This window comes from Ammodytes marinus, assembly GCF_949987685.1.
Source record: "Ammodytes marinus genome assembly, contig: scaffold_199, whole genome shotgun sequence".
Taxonomy (NCBI): domain Eukaryota; kingdom Metazoa; phylum Chordata; class Actinopteri; order Uranoscopiformes; family Ammodytidae; genus Ammodytes; species Ammodytes marinus.
The window spans coordinates 45,001-68,827 of record NW_027648040.1 but is presented as its reverse complement, the minus strand read 5'-3'; the positions used below and the strand labels follow the sequence as shown (position 1 = coordinate 68,827).

General features: G+C 40.7%; 2 protein-coding genes across 2 annotated transcripts in view; one reads left to right on the top strand and one right to left on the bottom strand.

Moving 5' to 3' along the window:
* Nucleotides 1-8,342: 8,342 nt before the first annotated feature.
* On the bottom strand, nucleotides 8,343-16,093 carry LOC307271154 (uncharacterized protein). Its single transcript, XM_080055027.1, has 2 exons — nucleotides 13,801-16,093; nucleotides 8,343-10,035 (listed from the first exon to the last, which is right to left on the bottom strand). Exons 1-2 carry the CDS (start codon nucleotides 15,177-15,179, stop codon nucleotides 8,724-8,726), a joined length of 2,691 nt encoding a protein of 896 aa, XP_079911153.1. The 5' UTR covers nucleotides 15,180-16,093; the 3' UTR covers nucleotides 8,343-8,723.
* Nucleotides 16,094-16,170: 77 nt separating this feature from the next.
* Nucleotides 16,171-23,827, top strand: part of LOC307271153 (adenylate cyclase type 8-like) — a gene marked incomplete at both ends in the record, with an annotated part of 48,997 nt that continues 41,340 nt past the window's right edge. Inside the window, one exon of the mRNA XM_080055026.1 lies at nucleotides 16,171-16,188. Within this exon, the coding sequence (XP_079911152.1) occupies nucleotides 16,171-16,188 (18 nt within the window). The remainder of the gene's footprint in view (nucleotides 16,189-23,827) is intronic.

Below are 23,827 nucleotides of genomic sequence, written 5' to 3'. Positions count from 1 at the left end.
ATTGAACAACTACAGTGTTCTCGGTCAATCCAAAATGTAAATTAACCTAAACCTGAATGTTTAGGAAATTAAAAGTGAGGTTTTGTCTTTTTTAAGTGAATACATATATTTGCAGAATTATTAGGCAACTATTAGTGTGCAGAATTATTATGCAACTAAATGAAAAAATAAACATTTTCCCATTTCACTTATTTATTTGCATCTGTTAAAGTGAGAATGATAAAACCACTCAACATTTACAAATAAACATTTCTGACATGTAAAAAAAAAATCTGTGACCAATATAGCCACCCTTCTTTTCGATAACTGTCACACTGTCATTCATGGAGTTTGTCAGTTTCTTGATCTGTTGACGATCAACTTTTTGTGCAGCAGCCACCACAGCCTCCCAGACACTGTTCCGAGAGGTGTACTGATTTACTTCACTGTAAATCTCTTGTTTAAGCAGGGCCCACAGGTACTCAATAGGGTTTAGGTCAGGTGAGGAAGGGGGCCATGTCATAATTTTTCATCCTTAAGGCCTTTACGGGCTAGCCATGCAGTTGAGTACTTCGATGTATGCGATGGAGTATTGTCCTGCATACAAATCATGGTCTTCTTGAAATATGCAGACTTTTTCCTGTACCACTGCTTGAAGAAAGTGTCTTCTAAAAACTGTCTGTAGGTTTGGGAGGTGATCTTAATGCCATTTTCAACCCAAAAAACTAGCTCATCTTTAATAATACCAGCCCATACCTGTACCCCACCTCAACCTTGCTGCCGTCTGAGTCGAAGTGGAGCTCTGTGTATGTTACTGATCCAGCCACGGGCCTCCAAATCTTTGGCAGTTAATTTGCGTATTTTTTTCTCAATATGTTTCTTGCGACCCTGTTGGCTATTTGCAACAAAACGTTTCATGGTTCTGTGGTCACGCCCCAATATCTTAGCAATTTCAAGAGTGTTCCATCCCTCTAAAAGACTTTATGCAATTTTTGATTTTTCAGAGTCCGTTAAATCTCTTTTTTGTCCCATTTTGCCTGAGAAAGAGAAACTGCCTAATAAATATGCACACCTTGATATAGAGTGTTGAACTCCTTAGGCCACACCTTAACTCATTACGCAAATACACATCACCTGGTATGCTTAAATTGAATAAGCACTCAATTGTATACAGCTTAAAGTTGGAAAATATGCATACAAATTATGATATGGCCAAAATACTCACTTGCCTAATAATTGTGCACACAGTGTAGTTTAAATATGCAAAGATTTTAGAAATCTGTTCACCCTAGCCTGAGAAAAGGGAAACAAATATTTTTTATTGTCTCTCAGGCTCTCTGGCTCAAAAGGAAGAAATCCTCCTACTACCAAAATGAAACAAAACACCAGCACATTTTTTTAGAGGGAACTTCAATTCTTTCACATGAAATTGTTTATTTTATAACATACCAGTTTTATTAGGTAAACAAAAGTAAATTAAATCAGAAGTTTGCCTTAATAGATAATATTTTTATTTATTAATTATCATATTTTTCTATTTTCTATTTTATTGACACGTAACATTTTGATTTTTTGTAGTATTTATTTGTGTAAATATTCTATAATTATAATACATAAATCAATTCCTGTAATTTTGTCATCTGCTATAAGGATGACATATGCTGTGGTTTGGGAAAAGATGTAACTTTGTTTCAGTGGAGTGAAATTATTGGCCTGCATTAAACAAAGAAAACTACTCAGGAAAAGATGAAACTACTAAAATCTTGTTAAGAACTGTCCAACGCATTATGAAAAGCCTGGAGAGATAGTAGTGAACTTTCATCCTTGAAGAAATGTGGTCGGGGAAAAAAAATAATGTTCATGATGGGAGATCACTTAAAATAAATACAATTATTTGGTTGTATCAACATTTTAAATATCAACAATAGAACTCTTGGCTATGTTCAATATTGAACTTGAGAGCCTATCATCAGAGGGGTGTTTCAGGTAGCTGGTTCTGAGGCAACCCAGAGTTTGTTCGCTCTGAGTTAGTGGAAACTCTGGGTCAATTTCAGCGCAACCGAGGGTCAGTTACTGCGGCAACATACGCCATGGGTCTAACCTGCTGGATAGGTGGTTAGACCTACCCTGAGTTTGTTTTCACTTTACGCTGCAGCTCCGACTGAAGAAAGAGTGTCACTGTCACACGCGTGACTGTACAGTTTGAAGCAAAATCACTCCATAGAAATCTCCATCGGGATGTTTTGATCATTTCCTGATGATTTTACGTTTGACCGATCATTTATCTGATCAGTAGCCTTGTTCTGAGCCCTTGGTCCGTTCATATAGGCGGCCCCCTTACACATCGTGACATGCTCTACATTCAGATTAATAAACCTATTAGTATTGTATGCTTCTTAACGTCTGTGCCACTGAACAGATTTATGTCAGGTGGATTCATGTAACGCTGCGGCTGCACGCGATCGTTACTGTTCACTTGTGCGATCCTAAAGTCGCAGACGAGCCTCGTTAAATAGCCTAATATGAATATAAAAATTATACAATCATTTAAACTGTGATCACTTGAGGAAAATGGATCTGGTAATAAATCAATCAGGCTCTTCAATGGAAACTGTCACCTAATGTGTCTGACGCAATGTATTTCACTCCCCATTTAAAAGAAGCAACAGTCTGTTACTGCACAGTATTAGGCTATAGCTTGCCAACATATTATACAGCGAATATAAAACACTCTCAGCAATGCTGTGCCGCGCCAGCTTAATACTTTACTGCTGATATGCGTAACTTTTTTAAATAGACTATGGCTTATCAAACGGAAGCAAAATTATTCTCTTGACAAAACATTTTTTCTCAGTTTTTTTCTGAATTGCCGAGGAGATTAGATCAGAGTTATGAGACAATATCCCCGTTAATTCTTCTCCATACCATAAGCTCATTCGTTAATATTTCTAACTCTAGTGGGAGGAGCGGAGATTTTTTTTTCTTTTCTTTTTTGAGAAGTGGAGAAGTGGGAGGATCAATCATGTGTTTCTTCTGTTTCCATGGTGAATCATGTTATCAGCGATCCATTGACGATGGCTTTTACGCACACGCTCCACCCAGAGTGAACACGCTCAGAGTTGATTAATCCAACGCTGATCCACTGTTCTGAAACCGAAAACCCAGAGTTGCTTATCAACCCTGGGTTTTCGATTAAACTCAAAGTATGTAAAACCAGGTTGGTCAGGCCTAGGTTCTAAGCAATTTTATGTGCCAAAATAAAGCGTATCAAAATGTGTTATAGCGAATATGTGCTGTAATCAAAGCTAAAGATGGTCCAACAAGATATTTGAGTGTGTGACTTTTATTAGGCCGGGCAGTGATCCTATTGAAGCGAACTGTTGGTTTTCATTCAAGTCACTCACATTATTAAAACTGTAATGAGTAAAAGTTTGTAATGTGTTTATTCGTGTTTGATGCTGGTGTTTTTACTCTGTTTGCTCTGATAGACAGTGTACGTTTGTGTTTTGAGATGTTTGTGACAGTGTGTTGCTTGGAATGAGTTTTGCAGGTGTTGTGAACTGTTCAGCTCAGGTGACTATTGGTAAAGCAGACTGTAGTTAGAGTGTTGCACATGTCGCTCCACTTGTGCCCACTGTCGTTCAGCTATCGTAAAAAAATCTTTAAAAAAATATATGTATTAAAACATTTTTAAACTCTACAAATCATTTACAAATGATATGTTATGTTATAACTATTCTCAAATGCAGTTAATATTATTTTCATAGGTATTATTGATCTAGCTAGGTATTTATCATCCATGATGGAGTGTGAATATCATTCGATCCTAACCAACAGGGAACTTCTGTCAATTAGTGCCAACTAAACGGGGACTCCTGTCATTCCATACAATTTAGGACTGCAGGTAGGGTAAATATGTATAACATAGCACCATGCTGCTACAATCACAGACTGGTTTTCTGCCCTAAACTACCTCCATACAGTGAACTTAAAGTACATGTTGGGAGGGAATTTTCAGTCTTTAGTATGGTTAACATTTATTGTAGGGATGTATAGTTAATTTATGCCTGTCTTGTGAGTTTGTCTATATCTCAGACACTAGGTCAGCCTGGTAGACTGTTAGGAGACACTTAAGTCAGTTGTATAGATAAAGTCTCATCTCTTTAGACTCCAGAATGTTATGGTTCACTGTGTTCAGCTCTGAACCAAAACATTGGTACGCTTGGTGCCCGAGCCAGGGAGGTGTTAGAGATAGCACGGTTAATACACAGCTCTCAGGAAGTGTCTGTCAGAATTGAAGTGCAAGTCACCCGAGTTGCAGTCCGGTTCTCCTTGGCCAAGTCTGTAATAAATATTGCTTCATAATTCATCCAAGTCTCCTGAAATATTCTTCCACCTGAGTTGACCTCCAACCTTGAAAGAACTTCCATCACAAATAATTTGTGATGGAAGTTCTTCCTAATTTTGATGTTTCTAAACCCATGTTAGTAGGGTGTAAAATGTTTTTACCTTTGCTGCGCCAACTGCAATAACAACAGCATTGTAAACCCACCACTGTGTAAGCCATATGTTTAGAAATGTATACAAAATGCTATGGTGCATATTCAGGAAGAGGCGAGGTGGGAATCATCACAGTATACCCACTACACAAAACTAGACTACACCTCTAATGTATTCCATAGTGTGTATTACATATTGTTAAAAATCCCAGCAACCAGCAACAGATACTTGCTGTCAGCAGACTAAATATATATTAAAACATGTTAATCTCTACGAATCATGTTCAAATTATATGTTGTGTTATAACTATTCTCAAATTCAGTTGAGATTATTTTCATAGGTATTAATGATCTGCCAAAGTTTTTTACATCCATGATGGAGTGTGAATATCATTCCATCCTAACCAACAGGGAACTTGTGTCAATTAGTGCCAACTAAACGGGGACTCCTGTCTTTCCATACAATTTAGGACTGCAGGTATAGTCAATATGTATAACATACAGACATTTAAGACTACATTTATAATATTTTATTTCTCTTAAGAATGATTCAGTTTGCCTAATTAAAATGCATATTTTTACCATTTTAAAAGTAATAGCAGTGTTTGATTTATTCCATAATGTGCATTACATATTGTTAAAAATCACATCAAACAGCAACAGATACTTGCTCTCAGCAGACCAGTCATCCATGTGTCAGCCCTCTGTTCATCTAGTCAGCACCGCTAAATACTTTTTATAATAGACAATTAAGATTTCACTAGAAAGTCCCCTCTCGTACTGTTAAAATTGAAAGAAGAAAATTATAACAGCAAAATAAACTGTTGTGGTTTAATACATCTTTAAAATGTAACATTGAGAACACATTTGCTTGGATAAGGACAATGGTGTTGCTAAGTCACTGATATTAGTGCATCCAATAAGTTACTTCTTATTTGATATTTATTTGCAACTGGTGGCCATGACTTTCTTTGGACGGGCAGTGTATCTATTGAAGCAAACTGTTGGTTTTCATTCAAGTCACTCACATTATTCAAACTGTAATGAGTAAATGTTTGTAATTTGTTAATTGGTGTTTGATGTTGGTGTTTTTACTCTGTGTGTTCTGATTGACAGTGTGTGTTTGTGTTTTGAGATGTGTGTGACAGTGTGTTGCTTGGAATAGGTTTTGCAGGTGTTGTGAACTGTTCAGCTCAGGTGACTATTGGTAAAGCAGACTGTAGTTAGAGTGTTGCACATGTCGCTCCGCTTGTGCCCACTGTCGTTCAGCTATCGTACAAAAATCTTTAAAAAAATATATGTATTAAAACATTTTTAAACTCTACAATCATTTTCAAATGATATGTTATGTTATAACTATTCTCAAATGCAGTTCAGATTATTTTCATAGGCATTATTGATCTGGCTAGGTCTTTTTCATACATGATGGAGTGTGAATATCATTCCATCCTAACCAACAGGGAACTTGTGTCAATTAGTACCAACTAAAAGAGGACTCATGTCATTTCAAACAGTAGAAGAGAGGACCTTTTTCTAATTAGAACCGCAAAATAAACTGTAGTGGTTTAATAAATCTTTAGAATGTAACATTGTGAACACATTCCTTTAAATAAAGATAAGGCTTGGATAAGGAAAATGTTGTTGCTATGTCCCTGATATTAGTACATCCAACAAGTTACTTCTTATTTGATATTTATTTGCAACATGTGGCCATGATTATATTCATAGTATTTGTATCATATGTTTAGTTAGTGTTAAAGTTAAAGGTATATAATCTATCTTAAAAAGAAACAAAGGGAGGTAACTGCAGCAAGCAAACACTCATTGAGTGAAACAATAGGCACAGACAGCTCCATTGATGCAGTGAATGGAGTCCACTCTTAGATGTCACCCAATGATTCAAGTCCACTGTTAGCAAATTCTTAAAAAAAAATAAAAAAACACATTTAAAGTAATATTATGACAGAAGACATTAAAAGTAAATATTCTGTTGTGTTTTTTTATTTTTTAAATGACCAGAAATAGGTTGCCACACTTGGCTGGTACCTGCGATAGTCCCCTGTTAGTAATGTCGGTGTGTCTGTGTGTGTGTGTGTGTGTGTGTGGGTATCTGTGTCTGTGAGTGCATGTATGTGTAGATGCAAATTAGCCGGTCTTTCACACCTTCCTCCCTGTGGTGGGAGAAGAGGGGGAAGAGAAACAAAAAGGGGGCCTTTGGTTGAAGGTCCCTTTTTAAAGGTAATTCAAATCAACATAAATGTTTGGGTATCTAACCAATAAGTTCAAGGTAACATCACAGTATTGTAAACCCAATTACAAAGTAACAATGAACAGTTCAAAATCAGTAAATATACATTTCCAAGTTAACAGTCCTTTAAGCCATGTGTTCCTGCTAAGCTAAGCTAAGCCCAGTAGTTCATACGATACCAGATGTTTACACAGCGCTCATAGCCGTGCTTGGGTTCTGGTCCTTTGGTTGTGCTTGGCAGGGTCGGTCGTGATGCAGCTCTGTTGAGCAGGTCCTTTGGTTCTTCAGTAGCGGCGTGCTAACTGGCGTTGTTGTCTCTGGGCTACGGTTGTAGCTTAGTAGTTCTTCTTCTTCTTCTTAAAGGGTCTGGCCTTTGTGGGAGCTTGGTTCGTTCCCTGGTTCTTCTGGTACCTCTTTAGTTGCTGGGAGCAACAGGGTGGATCCTTGTTCCTCTTTGGTTGAGAGGGGCTTCACGGCTGTTTGGACAGGCCGTGTTGTAGAGCTTGGATCAGGGAGAGCAGAGAGTCGGGGTCCAGAAGGTTGAGCTACCCCCGGTCTGGGGTGGTTAGCAAGGCAGGAGAGAGCGTGCTAGCCTCCTTTGTTGGTAGGCCAAGCTGAGCGTCCTCCAACCTCCCTTGGTGGAGGAGAGGAGAAGAAGCTTCAGCACCTCGGATGGTGCATGAAGAAGAGCAGAGAGCAGACCTCCTTCCTTGAGGTTGCGAGGAGAAGAGAGCAGCACCAGGTCTTTCACTGTGGAGAGGCTGATTTCCGGCTCCAGAGAACTTGGTGGATTCCCCCTCCCAGTCTGGAAGTTGGGGAAGAAGAGAGCTGTACCTCCACACCGTTTGGTGGTGGGTAGAGAAGAGAGCAACTGGCACCCCCAGTCTGTTGGGTGGTGCGTGGAGAAGAGAGAAACACCTCGGATGGTGCTTGAAGGGAAGAGGGTGAGCTGTAACAGCTCACTTGCTATTATCAGAAAACAGCATAAGACTTCTGACCAATGGCAGAAGAGACAGGGGTCATGTGGGACATCCTGTCTTGGGGCTGGCAGAGCAGAGGAACCGATAGGTGTGAAAACACAGATAACAGCTTTGGCTCAAACAGAGGAATGTTGGGGGGTTGGGACACAAACATTTTGCTTGGTCAGAAACCAAGTCTTAATTCACTTTAGAGTCAAAAGTCTTAAGGAATGAATGAACCCATGTACATATTCACTACAGTGTTCTAGAACTGTCTTACCTCATGTTTAAACAATGAACAAACCAAGGGAAACCTTAGTAAAGTATTTCTGCTTAATGAGAACAGTGTTGGTTTTGTTAACACTTTTAGATTTAGTCTTTAGACAAATGCAAACAACTAGTTTTAGTCACATTTTCCATTCATTTCTAAGTGATGATTCCCATTATGAACTATAGAGTCTTACTGTGGAGATAGAGTTTGTTGTGTTCTAAAGCTGTGATCATTCCCTCATGTAAAGGTTTGAATAAAAGGGGCAAACGCATATTTATTTCCTATAAATACCTGATAGCTGAAGGGACTAGATGGAATAAAGTGGACATTTAAAGGAAGTAACCAAGTAATGATAATAATAAACTTTATTTTTATTGTGCCTTTCAAAACCAGTTACAAGTTGCTTAACAAGATATCATACCATGGATGCAAAGAATGTTCACATAAACACAAATTGTAAAGATCATACCCAGAGAACGCATCAAAAACATGGACATCAGGAAATGTCCAAGAAAGAAAAGATAGAACAATGTACAGTAATATACATATAACACTTTTGCTTTTGCTAAAATTCTTCTAAAACTAATACTTTTTCTATGTACACAAAAGGCCTTTGCTCTCAAATTTTGTTCACAAATGTGGTTACATCTTTGTTAGTGAGCACTTTATAGAGTGTCCTTCCTTTTATTGTGTCCAGCCTAGAGCCAGGCGGGAGACACAGTTTGTGTCGTCTAAGAAATATTCTGCCAGTAAAACAAACTGCAGATCTAACTTGGTTGTTCAAGAGTCACAGAGACCTTCATTGGTGAAATCTTCACTTCATCCAATGTTCTAAAGAGTGGAAACATTCTCTCAGTGAAAGTGTGTGTGAAGGTGTGTATGTGTGTGTTAGTATCAGCATCAGAGAACGACAGCTTTCCTCTGTTCCAGTCCAGATTCACTCTGATCCTCTGGGGATTCTTCTTCAATGGGAGAACAGTGTCTGGAGCTGATGGGGAGAAGGATTTGTATTCACGTTTATAAAACCCTATTCCCCAGAATCCAGACAGTATGTTTCCCTTCCTCTGGACAGACTCTGCTAACACACCCAGTCCCCAGAATGTACCGTCTCCAACCTGGACGTCCCAGCTGTGAGTCCCTGAGTTAAAGCCTTCAGAGCTCAGGACAGACCAGTTAAGATCAAATCTCTCTGGATTATCAGGAAGCTGCTGATACTCTCCTCGTCTCACACTGGTCAGATCTTCAGACAGGATGAGCCATGGATGAGCAGTCTTTGGGTCCAGAACCAGAGGAGTGTAGGAGACCATGTCCTTCATCTTGTTCCAGATGTTGAAGGTCAGGTTGCCCAGGTGTTTGGCCTCGTCTATCAGAGCTCCTGAGAGCAGCTGTGGATCATCTAGTAGTGCCCCCTGCTGGACTCTGTCCACTGCAGCCTTGTAGTTGATCAGGAATGAGACGTCTTCAGCTCTCAGCTGCTCCTCTGTGGCTCTGACTGTGTCTGAAAGAGCTGCTATCTCTCTGCTCAGAGCCTCCATCTTCTCCTTCATCATCTGACTCTTCTGCTCCTCTTCCTCCCTCAGTGCAGCCATCCTGGCCTCCTCTTCCTCTTCTAGAAACTGGTGAAGCTTCTTAAACTGATCCTGAATCTGCCTCTCTGTGCGTCGGGCCTGGACCTTTATGTGTTTTGCTGTTTGATCAAACTCCTCTTTAACTTCTTCAAAACGCTTCAACTTCTGCTGTAAGGGCTCCAGAGTTTTCTGAAGACTCTTCCTAAATTTTCTTGCAGCTTCATCGATGGGTCTGAATCTGTGGTCGCTGTGTTTGACTGAATCTCTGCAGACGAGACAAACTGGCTGCTGATGGTCCAGACAGAAGAGTTTGAGTTTCTCAGAGTGCAGACTGCAGAAAGCCTCTGAAGCTTTCTCATCTCTCTCCTGTACGAAGGTCTCACACAGGTTCTTTAAGGCCAAGTTACGAGGGGGATCTTTTTTCTTTGAAACTCTTCTCTTACAAACTGGACACTCACGTATTGGTTTCTCTTTCCACCAGTTCTGCAGACAGTCTTTACAGAAGCTGTGGCTACATGACAGAAGAACAGGATCTCTAAAGATGTCATGGCAGACCGGACAGCAAAGATCCTCCTCTGATCTGGAAGCCATTTTTTTTCAGAGTGCAGCTGAAAACGCAGCAGACAGAAAGAGAGTCAGTCATGGTTCCCCTCCCTCCCCTAAAGTCAGGTTTGCTATTAACTTAAGACATAGACATCTGGGCAAATGCTAACTATGATTTGTCAAACCATACCATGACCAAAATTATAAAGTTTAACCAATCCCCAAATTCCCACAAAAGGTAAATTCAAAACATAATGAACCTGACTATAACTTCTCTAAGGCCATACCCTGCTGAATAGTTTTCTATAATCTATCTACTTTTTGTTATAAACGTTGGCCATTGTGGTCTTATAACAGGGTTTATTCATTTCAAATGTGATAAAAATTTAAAATTAATTTTGTTAAAAAAACAACAACAACAATCGGTTCATCTTAGATAAAAACATTTAAAACATTCAAATCAGCCTTATTATACAAATGAAGCTGATTTAATTTATCTCTGGGTAAAGTTAAAAACTCAGCAGGCAGCTCTGTTTAGGGGGTGTGTGTGTGTGTGTGTGTGTGTGTGTGTGTGTGTGTGTGTGTGTGTGTGTGTGTGTGTGTGTGTGTGTGTGTGTGTGTGTGTGTGTGTGTGTGTGTGATTCAGGCTCAGCCAGGGGCCTATTGCATAAAACTAGGATAAGGGATTAACCTAGGATATTTCGGTTATCCTGGCTTGCGTTAGCCATGATCCGGTTGCATAAAACGGAGGGACAGAAGTTACCATGGAGATTTATCCTTTACGTTTAGCCTGGTCGGGACCAGGCTAAACGTAAAGGATAAACTTATTCTGTTGCCTGATTGGCTCAGTCAGCTGTCACTCCGATCTGAAATCAAGGTGTTTAACAGTTATTCCATGATCTTCTGTGTATTGCTTTATTTTCATTAGCCTGTTTTAAAGTACCACATAAAAGACTGCATTGTCATTTAGTTCAATAGTTCTTCTTTTTTATTTATTTAACCATGTATAATTAACTTAATTATAATTAGATTAAGATGCAATGATATAAATTATAATAATTGATGTTCAATATTGCAGGCTATATGTATACAATTGATTATCGATGACAGATGACGTTGCAAGTGTGGGTCAAATAAATTCACTTTGTACTTATCACTATATCGAGGTGCTTCTAAAACAAAATTCAATATCAATGAAAAATTCCTTTTTTCTGTAATTGAATTCAAAAAGTGAAACTTAAATATATTCTAGAAATTCATTACACATGGAGTGAAATTAATCTAGAATAAACATACTTTTCAGAAGGTCGACATTTCTGTATTATAAATCCTTTTTCTGATTGGTTGTATGTAACATTCTAATATTTTGAGATACTGGATTTTTTTATTCCATGATCAATCAATCATCCAAAAAAAAGGCCTGACATATTTCACTTTGTGTAATGAATCTATGAAAGTTGCACTTTTTGAATGGACTTTCCATGATATTACATTTTTTAGATGCACCTGCAGACTGCTCACTGTCAACTATTTTATCATAAAACAATGGAGGGACATCAAGAGCAGTTGGCAGAGAATACATCTCCTGTATGAAATGAACTGCCCCCTCACTTACGGTTTAAACTAGCAAGGCATTGTGGGAAAATGGGCCGTCTTTTCCATTTTTCCATCAGTAAATCTGTGTTCGATCTTTGGGTCTACTTCTGAAAGCTGTGGGCTGGAACTTAACAGAATTACTTACACCTGGCTTGACAAAGCAGCCCCTTTACATCCTGGATTGGCGTTTATGCAATTGACTAATCCAAAGTGCCCAGGCTAGACTTTGTCAAGGCTGGCTTTATCAATCATCCTGGATGTCTTTATTCCACTTTTATGCAATAGGCCCCTGTAGTGAGCTGGGCTGTAAAAGTGGGGCCACTGACAGCTGACTGCAGCAGCTCCAACAGCAAGTCAAAGTTCCTTTCCCTTCAAATCTGTTTGAACTTGTTTTATTAAGTCTCTATTTCAGTGTGTGCAGTCAGCAGCAGGTAGTGTCCCAGTATTCTCAGTATTCTCTCCTGTATCTGTGTCTCTCTCTGTTGAAGTGCTGTGTTTGGATATCAATCTTACCGTGAGTGATGCAGAATAGAAACCTGTTTCCTGGTTTAAGGTGTGTCAGGTGAGCTGAGCTTAATATTGGTATGGTTCCAAAGTTCCAAAACGATAATACGTTGCTTCAAACCTTTGTTTATAGAAAGTCTCTGGTTCAGTGTGTGCAGTCAGCAGCAGGTAGTGTCCCAGTATTCTCAGTATTCTCTCCTGTATCTGTGTCTCTCTCTGTTGAAGTGCTGTGTTTGGATATCAATCTTACCGTGAGTGATGCAGAATAGAAACCTGTTTCCTGGTTTAAGGTGTGTCAGGTGAGCTGAGCTTAATATTGGTATGGTTCCAAAGTTCCAAAACGATAATACGTTGCTTCAAACCTTTGTTTATAGAAAGTCTCTGGTTCAGTGTGTGCAGTCAGCAGCAGCTAGTGTCCCAGTATTCCCAGTATTCCCAGTATTCCCTCCTGTAGTCGTCCTCTCTCTGTGTTAGTGGTGAGTTTGAATGTGAATCTCTCCGTCTGTGAGGCAGAATAAAAACCTGTTTCCTGGTATGACTCAGGTGTGTCAGGTGAGCAGCGGAGATTTCTATCTTTATAGTTCCAGAGTTCAATGTGAAAATATTTTTGCTTCGAACCTTCGTTTGTTAATAAGTCTCTAGTGTGTGCAGTCAGCCGCAGGTAATGTCCCAGTATAGTTGGGCTATGAAACGCTTTGTCAGAGGTCAAAGGGCCCTGTTTATATAAGCCACTGAGGGAGAGAATTCACCTGTGTGTGTGTGTGTGTGTGTGTGTGTGTGTGTGTGTGTGTGTGTGTGTGTGTGTGTGTGTGTGTGCGTGTCCTTTTAGAGCCATATGCATTATGCATTAATGTTCAAATGAAATTGTCACAAACATTATTTTTCTTCAAGACGTTCATTGCCAATTCTGCTGCTGTAATTGTTGTGCTTATAACAAATAAACAATCTAGAATCTTGAACCTTAAAACCTTGAAATGTAGTGGACACATAAAGGAAATAACCAAGTCATAATATTAATAAACTTTATTTTTATAGTGTCTTTCAAAACCAGTGTTACAAGTTGCTTAACAAGATATCATACCATGGATGCAAAGAATTCAAACAGGCACAAATTTCAAAGATCATACAACAGAGAATGCAACAAAAACATGGACATCAAGATTGGCCAAAAAAAGTACTACTGTACTAAGATTCCATCGCCATCAGCACAGCCCTGTTCTAGGCAAGGCAAGTTTATTTCTGTAGCACAATTCAGACACAAGGCCATTCAAAGTGCTTTACAGGGGCAAGAAATACATCAAGATTAAAATACATCAGGTATAGAATAGACATTACAAGTCAAAGAAATCTTCAGTGGGGGGCGCCTTTAGCTCAGTTGGTAAGGCGTCCCCCTCCCGGGCAGGGCCCAGCAGCAGACCTGGGTTCAATTCCCACCCGCGGTCGTTCTCTGCATGTCACTCCCCTCTCTGCCCCATTTCACCTCTGTCTCTCTGCACCATCAAATGAAGCATAAAAATGCCCAAAAAATATCTTAAAAAAAAAAAAAAAAATCTTCAGTGGTGACATCTTCACTTTTTCACAGTTCTAAAGCTGCAGTCCGTCACAAACTGATTGACAGGTTTTCTATTTCTGCTCTACAGTCACAGAGACCTTCATTGGTGAAATCTTCAGATCATCATCCAACGTGCAAAATAATGGAAACATCCTCTCAGTGAAAGTGTGTGTGAAGGTGTGTATGTGTGTGTTAGTATCAGCATCAGAGAACGACAGCTTTCCTCTGTCACAGTCCAGATTCACTCTGATCCTCTGGAACTTCTTCTTCAATGGGAGAACAGTGACTGGAGCTGATGGGGAGCGGGATTTGTATTCACTATTATAGAACTCTATTCCCCAGAATCCAGACCATATGACTCCCTTCCTCTGGACAGACTCTGCTAACACACCCAGGAACCAGAGTGTACTGTCTCCAACCTGGACGTCCCAGCTGTGAGTCCCTGAGTTAAAGCCCTCAGAGCTCAGGACAGAAAGGATACTATCAATCCTCTCTGGATTATCAGGAAGCTGCTGTTTCTCTCCTCGTCTCACACTGGTCAGATCTTCAGACAGGATGAGTAGTGGATGAGCAGTGTTTGGGTCCAGAACCAGAGGAGTGTAGGAGACCATGTCCTTCATCTTGCTCCAGATGTTGAAGGTCAGGTTGCCCAGGTGTTTGGCCTCGTCTATCAGAGCTCCTGAGAGCAGCTGTGGATCATCTAGTAGTGCCCCCTGCTGGACTCTGTCCACTGCAGCCTTGTAGTTGAGCAGGAATGAGACGTCTTCAGCTCTCAGCTGCTCCTCTGTGGCTCTGACTGTGTCTGAAAGAGCTGCTATCTCTCTGCTCAGAGCCTCCATCTTCTCCTTCATCATCTGACTCTTCTGCTCCTCTTCCTCCCTCAGTGCAGCCATCCTGGCCTCCTCTTCCTCTTCTAGAAACTGGTGAAGCTTCTTAAACTGATCCTGAATCTGCGTCTGTGTGCGTCGGGCCTGGACCTTTATGTGTTCTGCTGTTTGATCAGACTTCACTTTAACTTGTTCACAAAGCTTCAACTTCTTCTTTAAGGGCTCCAGAGTTTCCTCAAGTTCCTTCTTGTGTTGTTCAGCAGCTTCATCGATGGGTCTGAATCTGTGGTCGCTGTGTTTGACTGAATCTCTGCAGACGACACAAACTGGCTGCTGATGGTCCAGACAGAAGAGTTTGAGTTTCTCAGAGTGCAGACTGCAGAGAGCCTCTGAAGCTTTCTCATCTCTCTCCTGTACGAAGGTCTCACACAGGTTCTTTAAGGCCAAGTTAGGAGGTGGGATTTCCTTTGAAGATCTTCTCTTACAAACTGGACACTCATGTGTTGGTTTCTCTCTCCACCAGTTCTGCAGACAGTCTTTACAGAAGCTGTGGCTACATGACAGAAGAACAGGATGTTTGAAGATGTCATGGCAGACCGGACAGCACAGATCCTCCTCTAACCTGGAAGCCATTTTGTCTTTTCAAATCAGTTTATACAAATAAAGTTGATTTGATTTGTGTCTCTGGGTGAAGTTGAAAACACAGCAGACAGGCAGAAAGCTTCAACAGCAAGTCCCTCTGTTCAAAGTTACTTTCCCTTCAAACCTGTTTGAACTTGTTTTTAGTAAGTCTCTATTTCAGTGTGTGCAGTCAGCAGCAGGTAGTGTCCCAGTATTCTCTCCTGTAGCTGTGTCTGTCTCTGTGTCAGTGTTGCACTTGAATGTCAATGTTACCGTCAGTGACACAGAATAGAAACCTGTTTCCTGGTATGACTCAGGTGTGTCAGCTGAAAGCTTTTTATCCATACAGTTCCAGTGTCCAAAGTGAAAATATTTTGCAGTCAGCAGCAGGTAGTGTCCCAGTATTCCCAGTATTCTCTCCTGTATCTGTGTCTCTCTCTGATGAAGTGCTGTGTTTGGATATCAATCTTACCGTCAGTGACGCAGAATAGAAACCTGTTTCCTGGTTTAAGGTGTGTCAGGTGAGCTGAGCTTAATATTGGTATGGTTCCAAAGTTCCAAAACGATAATTTGTTGCCTCAAACCTTTGTTTATAGTAAATCTCTTGTTCAGTGTGTGCAGTCAGCAGCAGGTAGTGTCCCAGTATTCCCAGTATTCCCAGTATTCTCAGTAATCCCAGTATTCTCTCCTGTAGCTGTGTCTCTCTCTGTTGAAGTTGTACGAATGAATTTGAATCTTACCGTCAGTGACGCAGCATAGAAACCTGTTTTGTGGCTTAAGGTGTCAAGATTTCTATCTTTCTAGTGCCAAAGTTCAAAGTTCCAAAACGATAACATGTTGCTTCAAACCTTTGTTTATAGTAAGTCTCTTGTTCAGTGTGTGCAGTCAGCAGCAGCTAGTGTCCCAGTATTCCCAGTATTCCCAGTATTCCCTCCTGTAGCTGTGTCCCTCTCTGTTGAAGTGTTGTTAGTCAGTGACGCAGAATAGAAACCTGTTTCCTGGTATGACTCAGGTGTGTCAGGTGAGCAGCGGAGATTAATATCTTTATAGTGCCAAAGTTCCAAAGTGATAATATGTTGCTTCAAACCTTTGTTTATAGTAAGTCTCTTGTTCAGTGTGTGCAGTCAGCAGCAGCTAGTGTCCCAGTATTCCCAGTATTCCCAGTATTCCCAGTATTCCCAGTATTCCCTCCTGTAGTCGTCCTCTCTCTGTGTTAGTGGTGAGTTTGAATGTGAATCTCTCCGTCTGTGAGGCAGAATAAAAACCTGTTTCCTGGTATGACTCAGGTGACTCATGTGATGGGCGGAGCTTTATCATTACAGTCTGTCAGGTTGAGTTTCATTCCTAAGTGATGATCCCTGACATGAACTATAGAGTCTTACTGTAGAGAGTTTACTGTGTTCTAGAACTGTCTTACCTCATGTTTAAACAATGAACAAACCAAGGGAAACCTTAATAAAGTATTTCTGCTTAATGAGTACAGTGTTCATGTTGTTAACACTTTTAGATTTAGTCTGAGTCTTAAAGCTGGGGTATATGATTTCTGATTGGTCAAAGTTAACATGAGCTGTACACTTTGACCAATCAGAGCGAGGCTCCGATTATCTGTTCTTATTGGCTGTTGGGGCTGTCCATTCACTTTGGCACGACTTTGTTGGTGTAGAGCAGGGGTGCCCATTACGTCGGTGGGTAGATTTTTTTTTACTGGCTCAATATAGGCTCCTAATCTTAGTAGGTAGGGGGGCGGGCATACAGAGATCTGGCACCAGTACATTTTTGATATTTTTTTAATTACATTGTTCGTGGCTACGAAGATCAGGGGCCTATATTGAGCTATACTGTATAAAAAGAAAAAGACTTCACAGAGAGATTTTTTAAACCTGTACTTTTTTTCTTTCTGCTTTTTGGTAATTCTGTGTCCCCAAATTATTCCAGAAAATAGTACTAAATAGCTCACATAGGACACATCTGATTTAGCCTTAGTATTCTTCTCAAAATGCACCAGATTGATACGTTTTACTTGAAAAGTTTCACATTTTTCTTCCGAACAAGTGGAGCGGTTGAGGTATTTGGATTTGAATCTCATCTATCTGAAGATAGCTGAAAATAGCATTTGAATCGAACTATTATTCCTTGCTTCTTCTCTGTCTAAGCATCCTGAAAAAGTGACTGTATGTACATTAGAATGGACCAGGGATCTAAACGGGTTAAATTAACACATGTATTTTTAGAGTGTGGTATTATACAGAGGCTGCTTGCTTGCTGTCTATACAGGTGAAAATCGAAAAATTTGAATATTGTGCAAAAGTTAATTTATTTCAGTAATTCAACTTAAAAGGTGAAACTAATATATTATATAGACTCATAACATCCAAAGTGAGATATCTCAAGCCTTTATTTGTTATAATTTTGATTATTATTGCTTACAGTTTATGAAAACCCCAAATAAAAAATCTCAGAAAATTTGAATATTACATGAAATCAATAAAAAAAGGGATTTTAAATACAGAAATGTCGGCCCTCTATGAAGTATAATCATCCATATGTACCCAGTACTTGGTTTGGGGACCCTTTTGCATGAATTCTTGCTTCAATTCCAATTCATTTTCCATGATATTCTAATAATACGAGTATCACCTGTAAGCCTAGGCAGTATGCTCTCACTGAAATGTGTTTCCGAACATCACACACTAAAAATACATTTTCTCCAACACGTACAGATGATAGGAAAAGTCATGGCGCTTCTCATCACACATTCAGAACATATTGGTGAATGTCTCAGCTTTCATCACTGTTAGTTAGAAACACACACACACACACACACATAGACACACACACACGTATTTACGCTCAGACTCACACACACCAACCACACACACACACACACACACACACACACAGACACACACACACACACACGTACGCTCAGACTCACACACACATACACACACACCCTCACACACACCCCCCCCCCCACACACACACACAATTTTACAATCACACACACACACACCCCACACATAGACACACACACACACACACACACACACACACACACACACAAACAACCACACACACACACACACACACACACACCAACCACACACACGCACACACACACACCCTCACACATAGACACGCACACACATACACACACACACATACACTCACACACACACACACACTCAAACACACACACACCCTCACACATAGACACGCACACACATACACACACACACACACACACACACACACACACAAACAACCACACACACACACACACACACACACACACCAACCACACACACGCACACACACACACCCTCACACATAGACACGCACACACATACACACACACACATACACTCACACACACACACACACTCAAACACACACACACCCTCACACATAGACACGCACACACATACACACACACACACACACACACTCAAACACACAGACACACACACACTGAGCTGTCATCGCGGCCTTGAGTCCAATTTACACGTTGAGTCTGAGGAAACATTGGAGCTGCGATAGCGGAGGTGACGAGACGAACAGCAGACTGATACTGAAATGTGTTGATGGTTTGACTGTCAGATCCGCCATATGTTAAGACCAGTGATCTATTTATACTTTATAATCCATATGTCTCTGTAACGGGCTTTGTAAAAGTTTTTAATGGGGTCTAGTGGTGCATTACACCATACGCATATCTATCTGTCTATCTGTCTGTCTGTCTGTCTGTGTGTCTGCGTGTCTGTCTGTCTGTCTATCTATCTATCTATCTACAGGTCCTTCTCATATAATTAGCATATTGTGATAAAGTTGATTATTTTCAATAATGTAATGATAATAATTGAACTTTCATATATTTTAGATTCATTGCACACCAACTGAAATATTTCAGGTCTTTTGTTGTTTTAATACTGATGATTTTGGCATACAGCTCATGAAAACCCCAAATTCCAATCTCAAAAAATTAGCATATCATGAAAAGGTACTCTAAACAAGCTCTTAACCTAATCATCTGAATCAACTAATTAACTCTAAACACCTGCAAAAGATTCCTGAGGCTTTTAAAAACTCCCAGCCTGGTTCATTACTCAAAACCGCAATCATGGGTAAGACTGCCGACCTGACTGCTGTCCAGAAGGCCATCATTGACACCCTCAAGCAAGAGGTTAAGACACAGAAAGAAATTTCTGAGCGAATAGGCTGTTCCCAGAGTGCTGTATCAAGGCACCTCAGTGGGAAGTCTGTGGGAAGGAAAAAGTGTGGCAGAAAACGCTGCACAACCAGAAGAGGTGACCGGACCCTGAGGAGGATTGTGGAGAAGGGCCGATTCCAGACCTTGGGGGACCTGCGGAAGCAGTGGACTGAGTCTGGAGTAGAAACATCCAGAGCCACCGTGCACAGGCGTGTGCAGGAAATGGGCTACAGGTGCCGCATTCCCCAGGTCAAGCCACTTTTGAACCAGAAACAGCGGCAGAAGCGCCTGACCTGGGCTACAGAGAAGCAGCACTGGACTGTTGCTCAGTGGTCCAAAGTACTTTTTTCGGATGAAAGCAAATTTTGCATGTCATTCAGAAATCAAGGTGCCAGAGTCTGGAGGGAGACTGGGGAGAAGGAAATGCCAAAATGCCTGAAGTCCAGTGTCAAGTACCCACAGTCAGGGATGGTCTGGGGTGCCATGTCAGCTGCTGGTGTTGGTCCACTGTGTTTTATCAAAGGCAGGGTCAATGCAGCTAGCTATCAGGAGATTTTGGAGCACTTCATGCTTCCATCTGCTGAAAAGCTTTATGGAGATGAAGATTTCATTTTTCAACAAGACCTGGCACCTGCTCACAGTGCCAAAACCACTGGTAAATGGTTTACTGGCCATGGTATTACTGTGCTCAATTGGCCTGCCAACTCTCCTGACCTGAACCCCATAGAGAATCTGTGGGATATTGTGAAGAGGAAGTTGAGAGACACCAGACCCAACACTGTGGATGAGCTTAAGGCCGCTATCGAAGCATCCTGGGCCTCCATAACACCTCAGCAGTGCCACAGGCTGATTGCCTCCATGCCACGCCGCATTGAAGCAGTCATTTCTGCGAAAGGATTCCCGACCAAGTATTGAGTGCATAACTGAACATAATTATTTGAAGGTTGACTTTTTTGTATTAAAAACACTTTTCTTTTATTGGTCGGATGAAATATGCTAATTTTTTGAGATAGGGATTTTTGTTTTTTCTTTACTTTTTTGCCAAAATCATCAATATTAAAACAATAAAAGGCTTGAACTACTTCAGTTGTGTGTAATGAATCTAAAATATATGAAAGTCTAATGTTTATCAGTACATTACAGAAAATATTGAACTTTATCACAATATGCTAATTATATGAGAAGGACCTGTATATACAGTATCTATCTACAGTATCTATCCATCCATCCATCCATCCATCCATCCATCCATCCATACATCTATCCATCTATCCATCTATCCATCCATCCATCCCTCCCTCCATCCCTCCATACATCTATCTATCTATTCCAACACTGCTTTTACACAGACATAGGGTTTGTCAGAGCAGGTTAAACTGAGTTGGCCCCACAAGCTGTTAGAGATGTATGTAATGGGCACGATGCTCCAGAGAACATGTGTAATACTGTAAAGTCTGCCCTCTATAAATGTTATATAATGTCTGTTCTGTGTGTCAAGAAGGTAACCGATAGCCCTGAAATATTGATGCAGGCTGGGGATTGGTTGTGTGTGTGTTAAGTGTGTGCGTGCGTGCGTGTGTGTGTGTGTGCCTGTGTGTGTGTGTGTGTGTGTGTGTGTGTGTGTGTGTGTGTGTGTGTGTGAGCTCATGCCATCATCTGTTGTGGTTTGTGTGTGTGTGTGTGTGTGAGAGTTTGTGTGTGTGTGTGTGTTTTCTCAGCAGACTTGGCTGGCTGTCTGCTGAAGCATTTAGTGGTGTTAAAGCTATAGTGCATAACTTATGCCGCTCCCATGAGCAATTCTTGAGTATTTGCAAAACACTGTCGGTGCATCGCCATCTACATGAGGTAAAGCCTGAGGTGATGGCACATGGATTTTATACCTTCTGCTGTATGTCCAGGTTTTTTTCTTCTTAGCAGTAGAATCAACAATTGAAACATTTATTGGGCTCTTCTTGGGATTTTTCTGAGCTCTTGCACCAGTGTCAGGGAGGGGGAGGGGGGGGGGGGGGGTGACACCAGTTTGTAAACGCTGCCATACTGAGAAATACAGAGAGAGTGTTGTGGCGCTGATAGGCTTAATCAATTCAAATACATCTTCACCTCACCATTTGATATTGTGGAAAGACTTGAGGCAGTGGTGGATGATGCCATCTCTAGTAACTATAGCTTCTTGTCCTTGAAGGCCACCGTAGCTTCTGTAAATTCTCCCCAAAGTGAAGGGGTTAGCAAGGGAGCGTTGACATCTAGAATCTCACCACTAGATGCTGCTAGATAGTCCAATATTACCCACTGTAGCTTTAAAAGACACACACACACACACACACACACACATACACACACACACACACACACACACACACACACACACACACACACACACACAGACTCACACACAAATACAAAACTCTGATATTACGCACTGTACATATTATTAAAGTGATGTTAGTCTTGGGTAGCATCAACCTATCTGGTGCATATAGGCCGTTCTCTCTCTATAAGTAAAAGCCCAGTATCTCATATCGGATTACATTTTACATCAGGGTCACAATGTGTTGCCAATGCAGGAAGCTATGTCCTCTGTGTAGCAAAGTGCAGAGTAACGGTCCGACACATTGTCATTGAACATAGGTCAGGTGTAGGTTTACCTTGTACAGGTGATACTCATATTATTAGAATATCATGGAAAATCAATTGGAATTGAGGCAAGAATTCATGCAAAAGGAATTACCCAAACCAAGTACTGAGTACATATGGATGATTATACTTTATAGAGGGCCGACATTTCTGTATTTAAAATCCCTTCTTTATTGATTTCATGTAATATTCAAATTTTCTGAGATTTTGACATTTGGGGTTTTCATAAACTGTAAGCCATAATAATCAAAATTATAACAAATAAGACTTGAAATATCTCACTTCGCATGTTATGAGTCTATATAATATATTATTTTCACATTTTAAGTTGAATTACTGAAATTAATGAACTTTTGCACGATATTCTAATTTTTTGATTTTCACCTGTATGTTGGTAGGGTTGTTGTACATAGTGTGTGTAACTAAATGGATCTAGCCTTGCACCGCCCGCCTACGTACTTCTGCTCAATTGTCATTTCCCTTCAGTAGTCAGTCTGGGTCTGCGGTATATTAGTGGGTTTTCTCAGGATAGATTTCTGCCGGTCCAATCAGTGAACAGAGGGAGTGGCTCAGAACAATGACGTTGAGGTCGTGCGCCAGTTTCAGTTGTAGTCAGAAGCCGGCGCATGACATACGTCACGACCAAACGTTATGCGATTGGTTGGCAGATCCAGAGAGGCACTGGGCAGATCCAATAGTTTTAAACTTCAACAGACAACCCGCCTTCAAGTGAGGTAACGTTTGTCAATTGAGCGATTCCAGACCTTCTGTACAAATGAAATGAAGTACGATGGTCTGGTAGGACCAGGGTAAATGAAGTACGATGGTCTGGTAGGACCAGGATAGCGATGTGCAGAGTAAGGGTCTGACACATTGTCATTGAACATAGGCCAGGGTCAGGTTTACCTTGTCTGTTGAAAGGGTGGTTGTTGTACATAGTGTGTGTTGTGGATTTATGCTGATAGGAGCAAAACTTGCTTACATGCTGCAAATCTCAGATGGGCTTTATCAGACCCGCTCCACTGACATGCTTATGCTTTATGTCCCACAAGCCCGGTCTGAGCTGGGAAAGACAGCTTTTAGCTTCAGTGCCCCCGACTCCTGGAACAACTTACAGCAACAAAATAAACTAAATACCTTCATATCCTTTAATCAATTTAAACAACTATTTTACATCATAATGTATTCACCATTAAAGGTGGAGTCAGTGATTCTGGAGAACGCTTGTTGTCAAAATCACTTTCTGTCAAAATCAGTGAATATCTGCTAAAACACATCCTACACTGGTTTGTACATACAGGCTATGTACACAATGGGCTCTACCGTAGCGAGCAACATGCTTGTTTACAGAGCCTAGGCTGTGCATTGACACTGGTGGAGACGAGACGGTGTGGATCCTCTGGCAGCATCTGAAGTCTTCCTGCATCCACACTATTCGCACTTTACTTTAGTTTTACCATGTAATCACCTGGTCAATGATCAAACTCCTTTGTGATTTTCTCTACTTATGACATCTATTGCAGCATGTCCGTCCTGGGAGAGGGATCCCTTACTTTGTCGACTCTCCCTGAGATTTCTTCAATTTTTTTTTAATCCCGGTAAAGGGTTTTTTACTAGGAGTTTTTTCTCAGCCGAGCTAAGGGTGTAAGGGCAGGGTGTCATATTGTATCATATTGTATCATATTGTATGGAATGTAAAGCCCACTGAGACAAATGTATTTGTGATTTTGGGCTATACAAATAAAACTGATTTGATTTGACACTGGATTCGCACTTGAAAATGTAGTTGTGTCTCTTTCTCATTAGCACTGCTCGG